Genomic DNA, 15,845 nt, shown 5'->3' with positions numbered 1-15,845 from the left:
ACCACAGACATACAAACATTTAAAGACAATAATCCCACAAAACACAATCAAGCATTCAGACACTGCACCTGTACAAAGCAGAAGAGGAGGAAAGGTTATTATAAAAGTGGGCCTACATTTAAATATTTAGTGAATATTAAAATGTACATTAGCACTCAGTAGAGTGTTTAAAAGAGTATACTGTTATTATGTCTCTGCTAATACTATTTATTTTGCATGCTTGACTGCTTTAATAATAGTTTATAATGGTTGTGCATTTTTTTAATTTGTCTCTCATCCCTATGGTGTAGGCCCATGTGGTTATGGCATGATATACAACATCATGTTCGTATAATCCAGATCATAGACTATGCATGCATGCGCGCATTATTGTGCGCAATTTCGTGCGCAACTGCAGTCATCATGGGTAGTCTGGTGTGTCCATATGACTTGGTCCACATGACCGTCCGGCGTGTCTCTGCATAAACTGAGATTCTACGTCATCTTCTCTCTCTTTGCCCCGCAGTCCTCCGACTGAGAGGTCCAACCGCAGGTATCTGCTACCGAGGCTGTCTTAAGCCGGGGAACCAACAGCCAAAATGGTGAGATATATTATTCTAATCGCATAACTAAATATTGCCTTTGACATGTTCGTGTTTAAATTGGTCTATTTTCTGTAGAGATCGAGACACTATGTTCTCTATGTTCTTGAACGACTAATCCAACGAAATGACGCAATTATCTGTAACAAGAGTGATGCTATGTTGGGCTATTTGCACTTGAACTTGAACGAGTCTCAAATACAATTTAATGAATGTCACTTTGACAGGATATGTGCTTTTGGAACCTTAATTTGAAAGGAAATCAGTACACAAAACAAGGCAGTTTGACACCACACCAATTTGGTGATCATGAACAAGTAATCGAACACTGGCACTATTTGGCCATGTCGAATTATGGCTTTCTAAACATCGCGTTCCTTAGCCTCCACATGTTTAGTATTTTGTAAGCTACTCTAGGGCTGGTTTGAGGCCTGTGCATGCGGCGAATATAGACATTGGAATAGCGTTACCCCCTGTTATAAATAGCCCGTTGACGCCCACCGTTCCAAGGGGTTAGGTGCGTATGAAAGTTCCACGCGCACAGATTGGGCAAGGAAAGCCTCTCGGTCAGGCAGCGATATATGATATGCCCCGGGCCATGTTTATGTTTCTGCACGCACACTGACCTAGGTGCTTGTCGTCTAGTAGCCAGTGTGGTGTGGATTCTATAAGATACTGCGGCATACACTCAGCAGAAAGCCCCCAAAACTGCGCAGTCCCCATTGCAGACTCACTCGTTTTGGAACGAGGATAAAATAGCACCCCCCATGGCAAAGTGGCATAAGTGGCACCTCTATTTTATAATAAACGCATTGTTTTCGTCCCCAGGTGAACTTTACAGTAGACCAGATCCGTGAGATCATGGACAAAAAGTCCAACATTAGGAATATGTCCGTGATCGCTCACGTGGACCACGGGAAATCCACCCTGACCGATTCCCTAGTGTGCAAGGCTGGAATCATCGCCTCAGCACGCGCAGGGGAGACCAGATTCACGGACACAAGAAAAGATGAACAGGAGAGATGTATCACCATTAAGTCCACGTAGGTGTCAAACCCAGAGAAATTAACCAAATGAACAGGTTTAAATGTCTGTTATTCACATGTGAATAATTTAATTGAATAATTGAAATGTGACATTTTCCTGTCAATGAAGTATCGATTAACTACATTTATTTGCAGTAAACTTTGGATCAATTGTTTCACAGTGAAATGAACTGTACCAATTACTGTCATAAAGGACAAATATTACATGACAACATTGACTTGTAATTGCATTTGCACATTTTATCTTAGTTAAACTTTTTATGTACTCACCTGCACAGGACAGGCATAAAAAAAATCAACACATAAAACACAGACACATTCATTAAGAGTAAGAAAGTCACCCCAAGACATAACACAAACACATAAAGACAACTGCCCCATTTTTTGTTGATGACATGGACATGACTGCTGTTGACATAGGCTACATATTATTGACATAGGCTACATACATATAGGACATTGTATTATAGCCTACATTACTTCATACACACGTATTATTGGCATAGGCCTGCATACATACATACATACATACATACATACATACATACATACATACATACATACATACATACATACATACATACTGTTGACAAGATGGCCGCCACTTGCGGTTAACAGTGCTGTTATTATGTGTCACTCCCCCTCCTCCCTGCAGAGCTATCTCTCTGTACTATGAGCTCAGTGAAAATGACATGGCCTTCATCAAACAGTGCAAGGATGGCTCTGGCTTCCTCATTAACCTCATTGACTCCCCTGGTCACGTCGATTTCTCCTCCGAAGTGACTGCAGCTCTGCGCGTCACTGACGGTGCTCTTGTAGTGGTAGACTGTGTGTCAGGTATGATAGCACCCTCGACCCCCGCACCTCTCGCTCGGGTTGTGTGTGTCTGTTGTAGCTGTTGCACTGTGTCACTCACTGCTTTCAAGTCAAGTCGGTTCGGCAGCCCTAAGCTGCCACTTTATTGCCATACGATAAGATACAAGCTGACCATGCATGCATAACACAGTAATGCAATGCACTGAATGCTTTAGAAGTTTGATTTTGGGGGTGGCTGTCCACCCGATTGGTGTGGAGAATTTTTGTATCAGCATGCGAGACGGGTGGGCATCATCTTATAGATGATCTAAAGATCATCCGAAATACTTACTATGGATGGCTGCATTGTGACAACTGCTTCCCTCAATGTAAACTATAGATTCAGGCAATGTGGAGTGTGTGGAGTGTACGTTTTGCTGTGGTAAGATGAAACAATATTTGTAATTCACTACAGAAGCATTACGTATGTCTTATTTTCGTACTGTGTGTCATGAATGCATTAACTGGCAGGCTTTTTGGAGTCACACCAGGAATATTCCTGAGATCATTCAATTATTTTGAAGTAAATTATTATATTAAGTGAATGTGTGCACCCCACCATTTTGTTCAGATGCCTTGCCATGTTACGTAACTGTACTAACTCTAGTGTCTCACAGCTACAGTGGCAGCAACTTTTGATGATGCTCCTCCTGCTTTCCTTGTCTCCCTGTCTGCCTCTCCATCTCTCCTTTTCTGAATCTGTCATCTCTATCCATATCTGTCTGTCTCCCTCTATCCATCGATCTATCCATCGATCTATCCATCAATCTATCTATCAATCTATCTATCTATCTATCTATCTATCTATCTATCTATCTATCTATCTATCTATCTATCTATCTATCTATCTATCTATCTATCTATCTATCTATCTATCTATCTATCTATCTATCTATCTTCTCTGTCTGTCTTCTCTGTCTGTCTGTCTGTCTGTCTGTCTGTCTCTGTATCTGTCTCTCTCTCTTTCTCTCTCTCTCTCTCCTTCCTCCTTCCTCCTCCTGCTCTTCTAGGCGTGTGTGTCCAGACGGAGACGGTGCTGAGGCAGGCCATTGCGGAGCGCATCAGGCCGGTTCTGATGATGAACAAGATGGACCGGGCCCTGCTGGAGCTGCAGCTGGAGACCGAGGAGCTCTTCAACACCTTCCAGCGCATCGTGGAGAACGTCAACGTCATCATCTCCACCTACGGAGAGGATGAGGGCGGACCCATGGGCAACATCATGGTCAGTAGTTAGCCTTGAGAAGAATTAGTTTTCAAGATTTTTGTTGTCTTTTTCGACTTAATTTGATAGGACAGTGTGAGAGATGGACAGGAAGTGAAATGGAGGTGGGAGGGGTCGGCAAAGTGGCCGGGCCAGGAATCGGATCCGGGTTAGCTGCATGACAGGGGAGTGCCCTACCGGTTGGCCACGGCAGGGCCTAGCTTTGACAAGAATGAATGAAAACAAAGAGTGAAAATGTTACCATCAGCAGAGACAGTAGAGTCCGCACACTGCGACTCAGATCGAAGGTTTATTCAAGAGATAACCTGGACAAAGGCCTTTACAGTTTTTCTCGATTGGTTTGGCTAATTTCTTGAAACCGAGATGACATTTCTATACATTTTGGGTCATTTGGCTAAACATTCTTACACTTCTGCACAACAGATCAGATAACTAGCAAAATGTCATATACCTCCCAAAACAGCTCATTCTTGAATCAGCACTAGACCTTCTCCCACATAAATGGTCAGTACCATCAAAATGGTATAGATCCTTCTCAATTGCTTTGGCTCATTTGCATTCATTTAGTCATTCTGTCAAAATAAACTGGATGGTTCAGCATAACTACATGGATCCTCATCACTTGCTCATATCACTCCAAAAACAGTTTACCCGTGTGTCGAAACTAAATTCCTCCCACAGAATGCTGTTTGAAAAAATGTCAAAAATTAGCCAAATAACGGAGGAAATTGTAGTATACATGGTTGTAAAATTATTTTCTACAAACTAGTAAAGTTACAATACCATCTGGCCTGTTGAACACTGTCATGAATTTACTGTTTACAGTAAAGAAATTCTTAAAATATTATGTTTTGACAATTGTGTAGACTACTTTGCATATGAGGACTGAAATCATGCTGACATGCTTTGGAGAGGGCAACCATTACACTGAGAATTGTCTAATTCGTTTAGATAAGAAAGGTCAATTTATTTGGAAAATGTGCTAAATGTTTGCTCAATGTGTCAACTGTAGGGTACTTGTACATAGCCATCTGCCGAGATGTACTAAACATTTGAGACATGTACAAAGCATTTGAAATTTGATGAAAGCAATGAAAAATGCCATTCTGTTGTGGGAAATTGCAAGTTGGTTTGGAGATTTGTCCGTATTGTTTTGAGAATGTCATCTCAGTTTCGAGAAATTAGCCAAACCAATCGAGAAAAACTGTATTAGACAGGATAGTGAAGGAGTGACAGGAAAATAGGTGAGAGAGAGAGACAGAGAGAGGAATTGGTCTGGGCTGGATTCGAACCTGGGTCCCCATGGGCATGCATTAGCACCACAACACCTCAATGGTCAGCAGATTTGACTTGAGTTTTTTTTATTTGCAATGCATGCTAAGCTTTTACATCCTCCTCGAAAATCACTTTAAGCGGGTGTAAATGATGCTTACGATTCTCTTGCTTGAATTTTTTGGTTCATTTCTGTCAGTGCCAGAAGAATTATACATTCCGTCAAATTATCACATTGTCAGCAAAACAGTTTGCAGGCTGAGCTTTTGCACCATTCTGCCAAAAATGTTGTCCTTTCAGCTCCATGACTGAAGTGCCCTATAACCAGGCATTGCTCCACGGACTCTAATCAGTAGCCTGAAAAATAATTGTTTGCTTTGGATAAGCTAATTTTACGTAATGCAATGAAATGTAGTAAGTAATGTGATGTTTTCATCGCTGTTGTTGTCGTCTGCTTCAACCCGCAGGTGGACCCCGTGTCAGGCACTGTGGGCTTCGGCTCCGGTTTGCATGGCTGGGCCTTCACCCTGAAGCAGTTTGCTGAGATGTACGTGGCCAAGTTCACAGCCAAGAGCGACAAGAAAGCCGAGATGCCACCAGCCGACCGTGCCAAGAAGGTGGAGGACATGATGAAGAAACTGTGGGGAGACAAGTGCGTTCTGCCTCTAAAAACTGTTTTTAATGATATGTATTTATATGGTAATATATGATTTATGTACAATATTTGTCAATATGGTAAAATAAGATTTATGTACAATATGGGGGGACAAGTGAATTGTGGTTATGGAAAAAAGACGCTAAAAAGTATTAGTTATACTGGCAATATGTGGTGTATTTACAATATCTGTCATATAGGCCTATATATCATTTTTAATTTGCTTATAAAACCTGTTATCATGGTTGTACATAAGTCTTTATGTAAGTGGTAATATACGGTATATATATGTTTTTTTTCCAAATTTGTTATACAATATACAGTATCTGGTATGTCATTTGCCTATATTTGGTCACATCTTCAATGCTCTTGATTAACATTTTCCCCATAGTGATTGATTAACAACACTTCTGAGGTTAAGATAATAGTTTCATCATTTTTCAGTGGTTGCAGTTTTTGCTTCATTGATTATATTCACCTTTCCCTTTTAGATATTTTGATCCATCCAATGGAAAGTTCAGCAAAAGTGCCCAGAATTCAAAGGGCGAGAAACTCCCTCGCACATTCTGCCAGCTCGTCTTGGATCCCATTTTCAAGGTCGGTGCCTCGAAAGCTAGTTCAGTCAAGTCAAGTCAAGTCAAGTCAGCTTTTATTGTCACTTTCTTCATATGCACAGGTCATACACGAAAATGAAATTATGTTTATTCAGCATTAACACAGGTGTCAATCCAGTGGTGGTCTGTTGTCAGCTTTCTAGCAGAGACTGGGGCCAGAGAGTTCCCTAATCTGAAGCCAGCTAGTGCTGGCACTTAGCCCCAATTTCGGCCAAACATGGCCGTCAGGATCTGAAAGTACTTTATCTTGGACTAGCGTGGGTTGGCGCCAGAGAGTCCAGTAATCTGAATTGTAGACCACGTATTCAGTCAAGTCACCTGTTGTGAACCCAGGAGTGGTATCAGACCATGCGTCTCCTGTTGTTCCATGAAGACCTGACCTTTTTTTATTGAACCCATTGATGCTGGATGTTGTGTTGCACAACATTGGCCCTGTTGCCAGGAGCGGCATGACGTAACATTCAGGCTCATGACATTTAAGACAATTTTATTAAAAATCTTGGTATGTTAGAGTTGAATGAAAACATTCTGATGCAAGATGAGAGTCTTAGCGTTCAAATGCAACTCATTTTTTTAAAGATATTTTTTTAAAGATATTTTTATGGGCTTTTTGCCTCTACTGCAGATAGGACAGTGAAGATCGACAGGAAGTGAGTGTGGAGAGAGAGACGGGGTAGGGTTGGGAAATGACCCAACTTCTTTAAAAGGGCCAGGGCTTGACACTGGCACCTGCCAACTGGCCAGATGCTGGTAAAACTTGGCTGTGGCTGGTAATGATTTCAGTGTCACTAGCCAATTTGGCAGGTAGCTTATTCTATGGTAAGACATATCAGAATAGCCTATATTCTGCACTTTGTCCCTTAAGAAAAAGTTCAATTACTAGTTTATATTTGTATGATTTATCTCCATGTAGAAAGCTGTGCACTCATCTTCTTGCTTTACTGTAGCACCTCATCCTCTGATGTTAAATGTATAGCATCATGACAAAGAAAAAAGAAACAATATCAAATTTGTGGCTAATAGAATAGCCGAATGGCTAGTGACTTGGGAAAACCGCTAGCCACAATGGCCAGCAAGGGAAAAAGTTAATGTCAAGCCCTGAAAAGGGCGTAGGCATTCAGCAGCATTTTTTGCAACAATAGGTTAAAGTGAAATGTACTAATTAGTCTTTTCTTGTTTCTGAAGGTCTTCGATGCCATCATGAACTTCAAAAAGGAAGAAACTGATAAACTGATCGAGAAGCTTGACGTGAAGCTAGATGCTGACGACAAGGAGAAGGAAGGCAAGCCTCTGCTCAAGGTACTGTGCAAGACAGAATATTATAGAATATAATATAACGTGTTTTGCTATTTATTGTATGCACTTTTGTACAGACTGTATGAATGCAGGCATGCTGTATTGTTCTTTTTTACATAGTTTTAAGGCTGGGATGGGGAACTTTTTTCATTCAAAGGGTCACTTCAAATTCCTCCAAGGGCCATAAAAGTCCTCCGAAGGTCATACTATGAAGACAAACTGGGATTTCCCCCTGCACTTCAGGCCTATATTGAAGGCAGTCGCATTTAAAACGGCCCCCACCTTCTCTAGGTTCCCTGAATATAACTTAATTGTATCGCAAATGTAATTTATTAGATTCCTTTACAAAATATGTCATACTTCATGTGAAGCTGCACAACATTAAAATTATGTCGGGGGCCAGATAGAACTAGCCAGGCCATGCCCTCCTAGTTACGCAACAGCTTCAGCATTGCTACCAGTCAGGTCAAGAGTCAATGCAAGTACTTTCTGAGTTCCCACAAATACGGGAACTCCTCCCACTTTGTTGGGAAGCACACAATCATTAGCAAACCAAGGGAGGCCATTTGGGAAATGCCGTTTGGGAAATGTTAATTGTTATGCTCTTGGTCAGACCAAGTCTCGAAGAGATTTGAAAGTCGATGATAATCAGGCTAAGATAGAACGGCCTCCAGAACGGCCCTCGAGACAAAGGTTACCCAGCTCTGTTTTAAGGTAACGCCATAAACTTTATGAATACACATGACATTGCATCAACTAAAGACTAAACCATCAGTGTTTAGTCAGTCTTGCCCTGCTTTTCATTTTTTTATGTTGATTTGTCATGGAATCACGATAGAGTTTGGAGCTGTGTGCCTCCGGTAAACAGGAACGCGGAGGATAGTATACATTCTCTTCTGACTGCTTGTGTTTGTATGGTATAGGCAGTGCTGCATCGCTTCTGATCGTGTGTGCGTGTATGTACAGTATTTGTGTTGTGTAGGCAGTGTGTGTCAGTGCCAGCAGTTCTAACTGTGTTTCTGTGTTGTGTGTTTGTATTGTGTAGGCAGTAATGAGTCACTTCTAAGTGTGTGTGTGTGTGTGTGTGTGTGTGTGTGTGTGTGTGTGTGTGTGTGTGTGTGTGGGTCGGAAAGTCACCAGAGCATCTCAGATGTAGAAGAATAATTTGTGCTTTTATTTGTAGCAGAATGCCAGAAGTGCCAGAAATCCTTCTAACTGCATGTGTTTTTACTGTGTAGGCGCTGATGATTCACTTCACTGTGTGTCTGTGTGTGTGTGTGTGTGTGTGTGTGTATCTGTGTGTGTGTATGTCTGTGGGTGTGTGTTTGTGTTATAGGCAGTGATGCGCCGTTGGCTGCCCGCTGGTGATGCCCTGCTTCAGATGATCACCATCCACCTCCCCTCCCCCGTCACCGCCCAGAGGTACCGCTGTGAGATGCTGTACGAAGGGCCCGGTGACGACGAGGCTGCAATGGGTTAGTCATCATCATCGGCACCAGTCTGATAGAATACCAAACAAATTTACAAACGAAATATGTGCAGGAATATGTGTTACAGCCACAAGGTGTGGAACTCGCACACCGATAATAATTGCCTTACATATAGAAAAGTGATGGAAGTGCTTACCCACATGTGCAAAACGTTTCCAGTCACCAGACCTTCCTCAGTGCATACTGTGGATTATCACTTGGGAACTCAAGTGCGCACCCATCACGACTGGAGTCAATGGCGCGACACCCGCTCTGTCTTGTGCAGGAATATGTAGAAATAGGCTAGAAGCACAATTCAATATATTACACATAGATGATGACTTTATTCAAAGCGACTTAAAGTTATTTCAAGTACAGAGTCTGGGTTACTGTCCCTGGAGCAGTATGGTGTTGAGGTGCCTTGCACAAATGCACCTCAGCCATGGAATGCAATAGGGAGTGGAAGGGCGGGATTCGAACTTGCAACTCTCTGATCAAATGCCCATCTCGGTCACGGCATAAGCTTGTTGTATCATGATAACGGGTCAGTTGTCACAGGGAACAGTCTCTCTGGGATGCTGTGCGAGAGTCCCAACAAGACAAGGAGAAGGATGCAATGGGCTAGTGCTCAGCATCAGTAGTGCCGTGGTCTGCTATCATTCAGAACAGACTTACAAACCATATGACTTTATATTAAGGAATAATAGGCTTGTCATGTTATGAAAATGGATCAGTCATAACAGGGAACAGTCTTCTTTATCATGCAGAGAGATTTAGAATAAAGTCTACGGAAATGCAATAATAAAAAATAATGGACAGAGTTGGTCATGACATTGGAGGGTTGTAAGTTTAAATCCCTTTACCAGAAGGAAAATGGCTACCGCTCTTCCACACAGTCATCCACTGCCTACTGTTAAAGGGTCATGCCACTATTTTGGGGCTTAATACATGCTACACGGATCCATTGACTGTCACTAGCTTAGCGACATATTCCCTCTTTTAACTTGTGCAACACTCTGTCCCTGCAAGTAACAAGACTGTGAGTCTCTCTGCATTAGAACGCCAGCTAAGTGTAATGTAATGTAATAATGTAGCAGAACTGTCATTTGTCATCTCACAGTTGTGGCCTAATGGACAGGGGGTTGATAGAGAGATGAGAGGGTGAAGGGTTAAAATCCTGTACCAGTAGGAGATGTTGGTGAGAGAGTGAGTAATTGGTGTTCTCTGTGGCTGAAGAGCCCCTTGAGCAATGTACTCATCTCTCCATTTTGCTACAGTTGTTCTGAATGCTCAGCTAAATGGAGTGTACAAACTGTAATCTATCCAGTGTATCCAATATGGCCGTGACAGTATTCCAAGTGGAACTTGCCATTGTTTTCTAACAAATAATATTTGTGTGTGTGTGTGTGTGTCGCTGTTGAGTAGTTATTTCAGTTTCTTTTGAGTATTGTTTATTGGTTCAGCGATGGGCCGTGGGGCCCCAGGTTGGGAAATCCTGCTTCAAAAGAAAAAAACAAGTCTTCATCTCTGTTGTGTCCCACCAGGTATTAAAAACTGTGACCCCAAGGCTCCTCTGATGATGTACATCTCCAAGATGGTGCCCACCACCGACAAGGGTCGCTTCTACGCCTTCGGCCGTGTCTTCTCCGGCACGGTGTCCACAGGGCAGAAGGTACGCATCATGGGGCCAAACTACACACCTGGCAAGAAGGAGGATCTCTACCTCAAGCCTATCCAGAGGTATGTGTGCTTTGTGTAACTCCTTGGTTTTAGTGACTTCGAGAACTTTCTCTGGCCGTAAAACAAATGTCTGTAGTGTCTAGACAAGAGCCTTCAGCTCAGTGTAATGTACAGTAAGAGGTATGGGCTTTGAGAGTCCCACGGTCCCACGGTGACGCAGCACACCAGAGCAGCATTCCCAACACTACCCATTTAAGTGAATGCCGCATTCAACAGAATGTAGAGGAGCCATGTACAAACTGTAATACGTGCGCATACAATTTTGCATAACACATTTAAGTCAGATTCTGAAGTGTATCAGTTGTCCTTTAAAAATATTCTCCCCCTCTTGCCGTAGAACCATCCTCATCATGGGCCAAATACATGGCTTTTATACTAGTTCAATAATAGTATATCAGTGTTATTGTATCCCAGTAGTACAATGTCCTCTCCTTCACCACAGAGAGATTCTGATGCTTGACCACGACGTGGCTTTTATATACGGCATAAAAATGGCTTCCTCCTTTCCGACAGAGCCATCCTGTTGCTGGCTCACTACTTGTCAAGTCAAGTCGGCTTTATTGTCAATTTCTTTACGTGCACTGGACATAGACATAGACTTTAGGCGTGGACATAGACAATTAGACATAGACAGTACACATACAGTACATTACACCTAGAGTCCCTATACAATACCCTTACAGGCATATTTTTCGTAGTACTATAATGTCCTCCCCGTCTTGCCGTAGAACCATCCTGATGATGGGCCGCTACGTGGAGCCCATCGAGGACGTGCCGTGCGGCAACATCGTGGGCCTGGTGGGCGTGGACCAGTTCCTGGTGAAGACGGGCACCATCAGCACCTTCGAGCACGCCCACAACCTTCGCGTGATGAAGTTCAGCGTCAGCCCCGTGGTCAGGGTGGCGGTGGAGGCCAAGAACCCCGCCGACCTGCCCAAGCTGGTGGAGGGCCTGAAGCGCCTGGCCAAGTCTGACCCCATGGTGCAGGTTGGTATGAAATACAATATATCACTATTATAGGAGTAGTACAGAGTATATGGAGTTATATAATATTACTGTAGGAGTTATAGGCAGATCTGCCCCAACTGGTGGAGGGCCTCAAGCGAATGGCCAAGTCAGGGGTTGCATTTCTTGAAACCGTAGTTGCTAACTACGTTAGCTACTTTGTTGTTCACAATGGAATTTCCCATTGGCAACTACCGAAGTTGCTAACTAGCAACTATGCTTTCGAGAAACACACCCCGGATCCGATGGGACAGGTTGTTATAAAAAAAATTGATATGGCTGTGTGACACAGAGGACACACAGCCGCGCCTAATCAAAATACAATCTGTTTTATTTTCACTTCTTTGGTAATTGCTCTGCTCAGCTTCTGATGGACACAAAAGTTTGTTGATGCTGCTAAAACCTTTTTGTACAGCGTTATATCATAGCAGATATTCATCACAGTATGATTTTAAGACTGGGTAAGTTATTTTTAGTGCACAAGGCAATGGTTAAACTTAATGGTATGGCATAAAACACTATAAAAAGATATACAAATGACAAAGAAATGCTTGAATCCTATATAAAGTCTTCTTGTCTTTCCTACAGTGTATCATTGAGGAGTCTGGAGAGCACATTGTGGCAGGAGCTGGAGAGTTGCATCTGGAGATCTGCCTGAAGGATCTGGAGGAGGACCATGCCTGCATTCCTCTCAAGGTACGAGACATTGTTGTCCCCTTTTCCCAAAAGAGTGAAGTTGTGGGGGCGAGGTGGCACAGTGGGCTAAGGTGTCCTATCATTACACCGACCGGTGTACATAGCTCGTACATTAGCCTCAGTCTCTGCCTATAGACCGTAGAGTTGTCTGTGCTCTCTTTTCATCCATTACTGTTTTCGGTTATCTGTTACAACAGAAATCCGACCCGGTCGTGTCTTACCGTGAGACGGTCAGCGAGGAATCCGACCAAGTGTGCTTGTCCAAGTCCCCCAACAAGCACAACCGCCTGTACATGAAGGCGCGCCCCTTCCCCGACGGCCTGGCTGAGGACATCGACAAGGGCGAGGTGTCGTCTCGTCAGGAGCTGAAGCTGCGGGCGCGCTACCTGGCTGAGAAGTACGAGTGGGACGTGGCGGAGGCCCGCAAGATCTGGTGCTTCGGCCCCGACGGCACCGGACCAAACATGGTCATTGACGTGACGAAGGGGGTGCAGTACCTGAATGAGATCAAGGACAGTGTGGTGGCCGGCTTCCAGTGGGCCGTCAAAGAGGTGAGTTACTACGTGTATATCGTGTGTCCAAAATAATGTCTCTCACAATCCATTTCATAATGATGACGAAGCATCTAGAAATGAACGCACAGACAGCACCTTCTTACAGTTAGTTACAGCTACTTACTGTCTGTATGTGGCGTCCAGTGTGCAACCAAAGAGGTCAGATATTAGTACAGTACTTCATACAACTTTCATGACTAATCCAGAACCTAATAAACAGATCTGCTTAAAACTGAACTTTGCAAAACATGACTTGGATGAATGAGAATCTTAACAGACACTCATACCAATGATTTCCCCCAGGGTGCCCTGTGTGAGGAGAACATGCGTGCCGTGCGCTTCGACATCCATGACGTGACCCTCCACGCGGACGCCATCCACAGGGGCGGCGGCCAGATCATTCCCACGGCCCGAAGGGTCCTGTACGCCTCCATGCTGACCGCCCAGCCCAGGCTCATGGAGCCCATCTACCTGGTGGAGATCCAGGTAAACACACCGGAGGAGTGGACACACAAGCACACAAGCAGTGCTAAGGAGTAACACAGATAACAGTATTCAGAGTACAAATTATGAGTAACTATACTGAAGTAATCCAAAGTATTCAGATGACGCTACTCGTGTAGAGTAACGGGGAGCTCCTGTTGCAAATGGAATTAGTCAATTTTAGTGTTTAATACTAAGGGTGATGATGGGGTGGTGGTGAAAGGAGCTTGGGAGGCTTATTATGTCTAGGGGGTGCTTGTTCAAAAAAGGTTGAGGACCACTGATCTATAGAAAAATCAAATAGGCGACTCCCACACACAAATCACCATATTTTGTGCAACACACTGTACTTTTAATGAGTACTCCACTCCAGCATGTTAACTGATGCAATGCAATTAAAAGTTTTTTGCTGAATAAATAGGTGAATTTCTACCACTAGAATCTTAGATCCTCCCATCAGATCAGGAGACATGGGCTCTGAAGCAGTTTCAACTCTAAAGGTGCTGCAATATGGCGTCATATCAGACAAAAATCAATGGTTCCTTTAAAAGTAGTAGTGTGATGCTTCCAATTACATAATAATGCTATTTTTAACAAAATGGGAAACTATTCAGTAAAAGTTATTAATGCTGAATTATTTTGTCTGTTTTCAGTGTCCAGAGCAAGTTGTTGGCGGTATCTATGGTGTGCTGAACAGGAAACGTGGACACGTGTTTGAGGAGTCCCAAGTAGCAGGAACACCTATTTTCGTCGTCAAGGCTTTCCTCCCTGTAAACGAGTCATTCGGTACGTATGAAGTGAACTCACTACTACCACTCGACTTCCAAATGATGTACACAATATGGTACACAATATGTTTTTTTCCATTTCCCATGTTGCATTGGTGGTATTGCATAGCACAAACCAAAACACTTTGTTCAAAACAAAGTTTTTGAAAGGACAAATAGACATCTGCCCAACTTTCTACAGTACTGTATGTATAAGGCAAGAGGCAAGAACCATCTCTATGCCTGAAATGACCCAAAAGTTATGTCATGTTCTGAAAGTTATGACTATCTGCACTCGCCAGGGCTTTCATGTAACCACCAGTCCCATGCCTGATTTTGGGCATCATTCCTAATCATTTCATCATTCACATGGGTGCCTTGGCTCAGTGGTCTAAGGTGCCACATCATAAGTTCGGGGTTGGATTGTGACCCAAGGTCATTTCCCCATATCTCTCTCTCACTTTTTTCCTGTGACTCTCACTATCTGTCGATGAAGGTATGAAAAGCTATATTATCAGAAGAAAAAAATATCTTTCACCCCTTTATGTATTCATTTAAAAACAAAATACATATACAAGAGGTAAGACTTTGAGCTTGTTACATATAAATATTTATTTTTCTCAACAGGTTTCACAGCAGACCTGAGGTCCAACACCGGTGGCCAGGCCTTCCCCCAGTGTGTGTTTGACCACTGGCAGATCCTGCCCGGAGACCCCTATGACGCCACCAGCAAGCCGTCGCAAGTGGTGGCCGACACACGCAAACGCAAGGGCCTGAAGGAGGGCATCCCCGCGCTAGACAACTTCCTGGACAAACTGTGATCGTCGCCGTGACAATAACAACGTCCATCAACATTACAATGCATCTGGCCAATGTACTGTAGATCTTCCAACAAATTTAAATGTAACATAATAAAAATAATACTAAAATTAAAAAAAAAATCACAAAATGATACAAAAGTGTATGAGTGAGCATTTACACACAGTATGAAACAAACAAGAGGGACAGTGTTACGTATTGCAATGAACAACAGCAAATAAAATTTAGCACCTTACGTTGTGTTCCTCCGTGGCCATATTCATCATAACGACCTGACATCTATGCTTACAGTTTGGCTAAGTGTTGGTTTAACTGTCTAACAAATGTTTCCATCATAATGTAAACGCACTGTGTACTGTAGTAGAGCACATCATTAGGAGGTGAATTCCACAAGTTGATGAGCAATGTGCCCAGTAGATTTGCCAACTGAACCATCAAACAGGAAACTTTTGTTAGTCAACATCAAATATATGAGGGTTTAAGGTTTTTTTTTTATACACATCTTTTTATTATGCCAAAATCTTAGTTGTATTAAAGAAAAACAGTGAAACATAAAGGGGCTTGGCTTGAGTTCATACTAGCATTTCATTGACAAAAAAAACTAAAACTGAAATGTTGACTTGCTTTAACTTGTAATTAAAACGATGGCTCATATCCAGTAAGACATTTTGGACATTTTTCTTTTGAAACGTGACACCATTTTCTAGATTTTTATAACAATGCGGTGCCCACTTCACTTATGTAGTAAGTATGACGATACAAGAAAATAAC

The 15,845-nt window shown here is 42.8% G+C and overlaps 1 protein-coding gene across 1 annotated transcript; it reads left to right on the top strand.

The window, feature by feature from the left end:
* The first annotated feature begins 483 nt into the window (after positions 1-483).
* Positions 484-15,736, top strand: eef2l2 (eukaryotic translation elongation factor 2, like 2). Its single transcript, XM_063195698.1, has 15 exons — positions 484-581; positions 1,410-1,624; positions 2,283-2,464; positions 3,493-3,704; positions 5,444-5,628; positions 6,123-6,228; positions 7,431-7,544; positions 8,878-9,016; positions 10,555-10,750; positions 11,479-11,737; positions 12,344-12,451; positions 12,649-13,002; positions 13,309-13,491; positions 14,142-14,274; positions 14,883-15,736. Exons 1-15 carry the CDS (start codon positions 579-581, stop codon positions 15,074-15,076), a joined length of 2,583 nt encoding a protein of 860 aa, XP_063051768.1. The 5' UTR covers positions 484-578; the 3' UTR covers positions 15,077-15,736.
* Positions 15,737-15,845: the final 109 nt, after the last annotated feature.

Source organism: Engraulis encrasicolus, chromosome 3 (assembly GCF_034702125.1).
Source record: "Engraulis encrasicolus isolate BLACKSEA-1 chromosome 3, IST_EnEncr_1.0, whole genome shotgun sequence".
NCBI lineage: Eukaryota > Metazoa > Chordata > Actinopteri > Clupeiformes > Engraulidae > Engraulis > Engraulis encrasicolus.
This window is presented reverse-complemented; position numbering and strand designations above follow the sequence as displayed.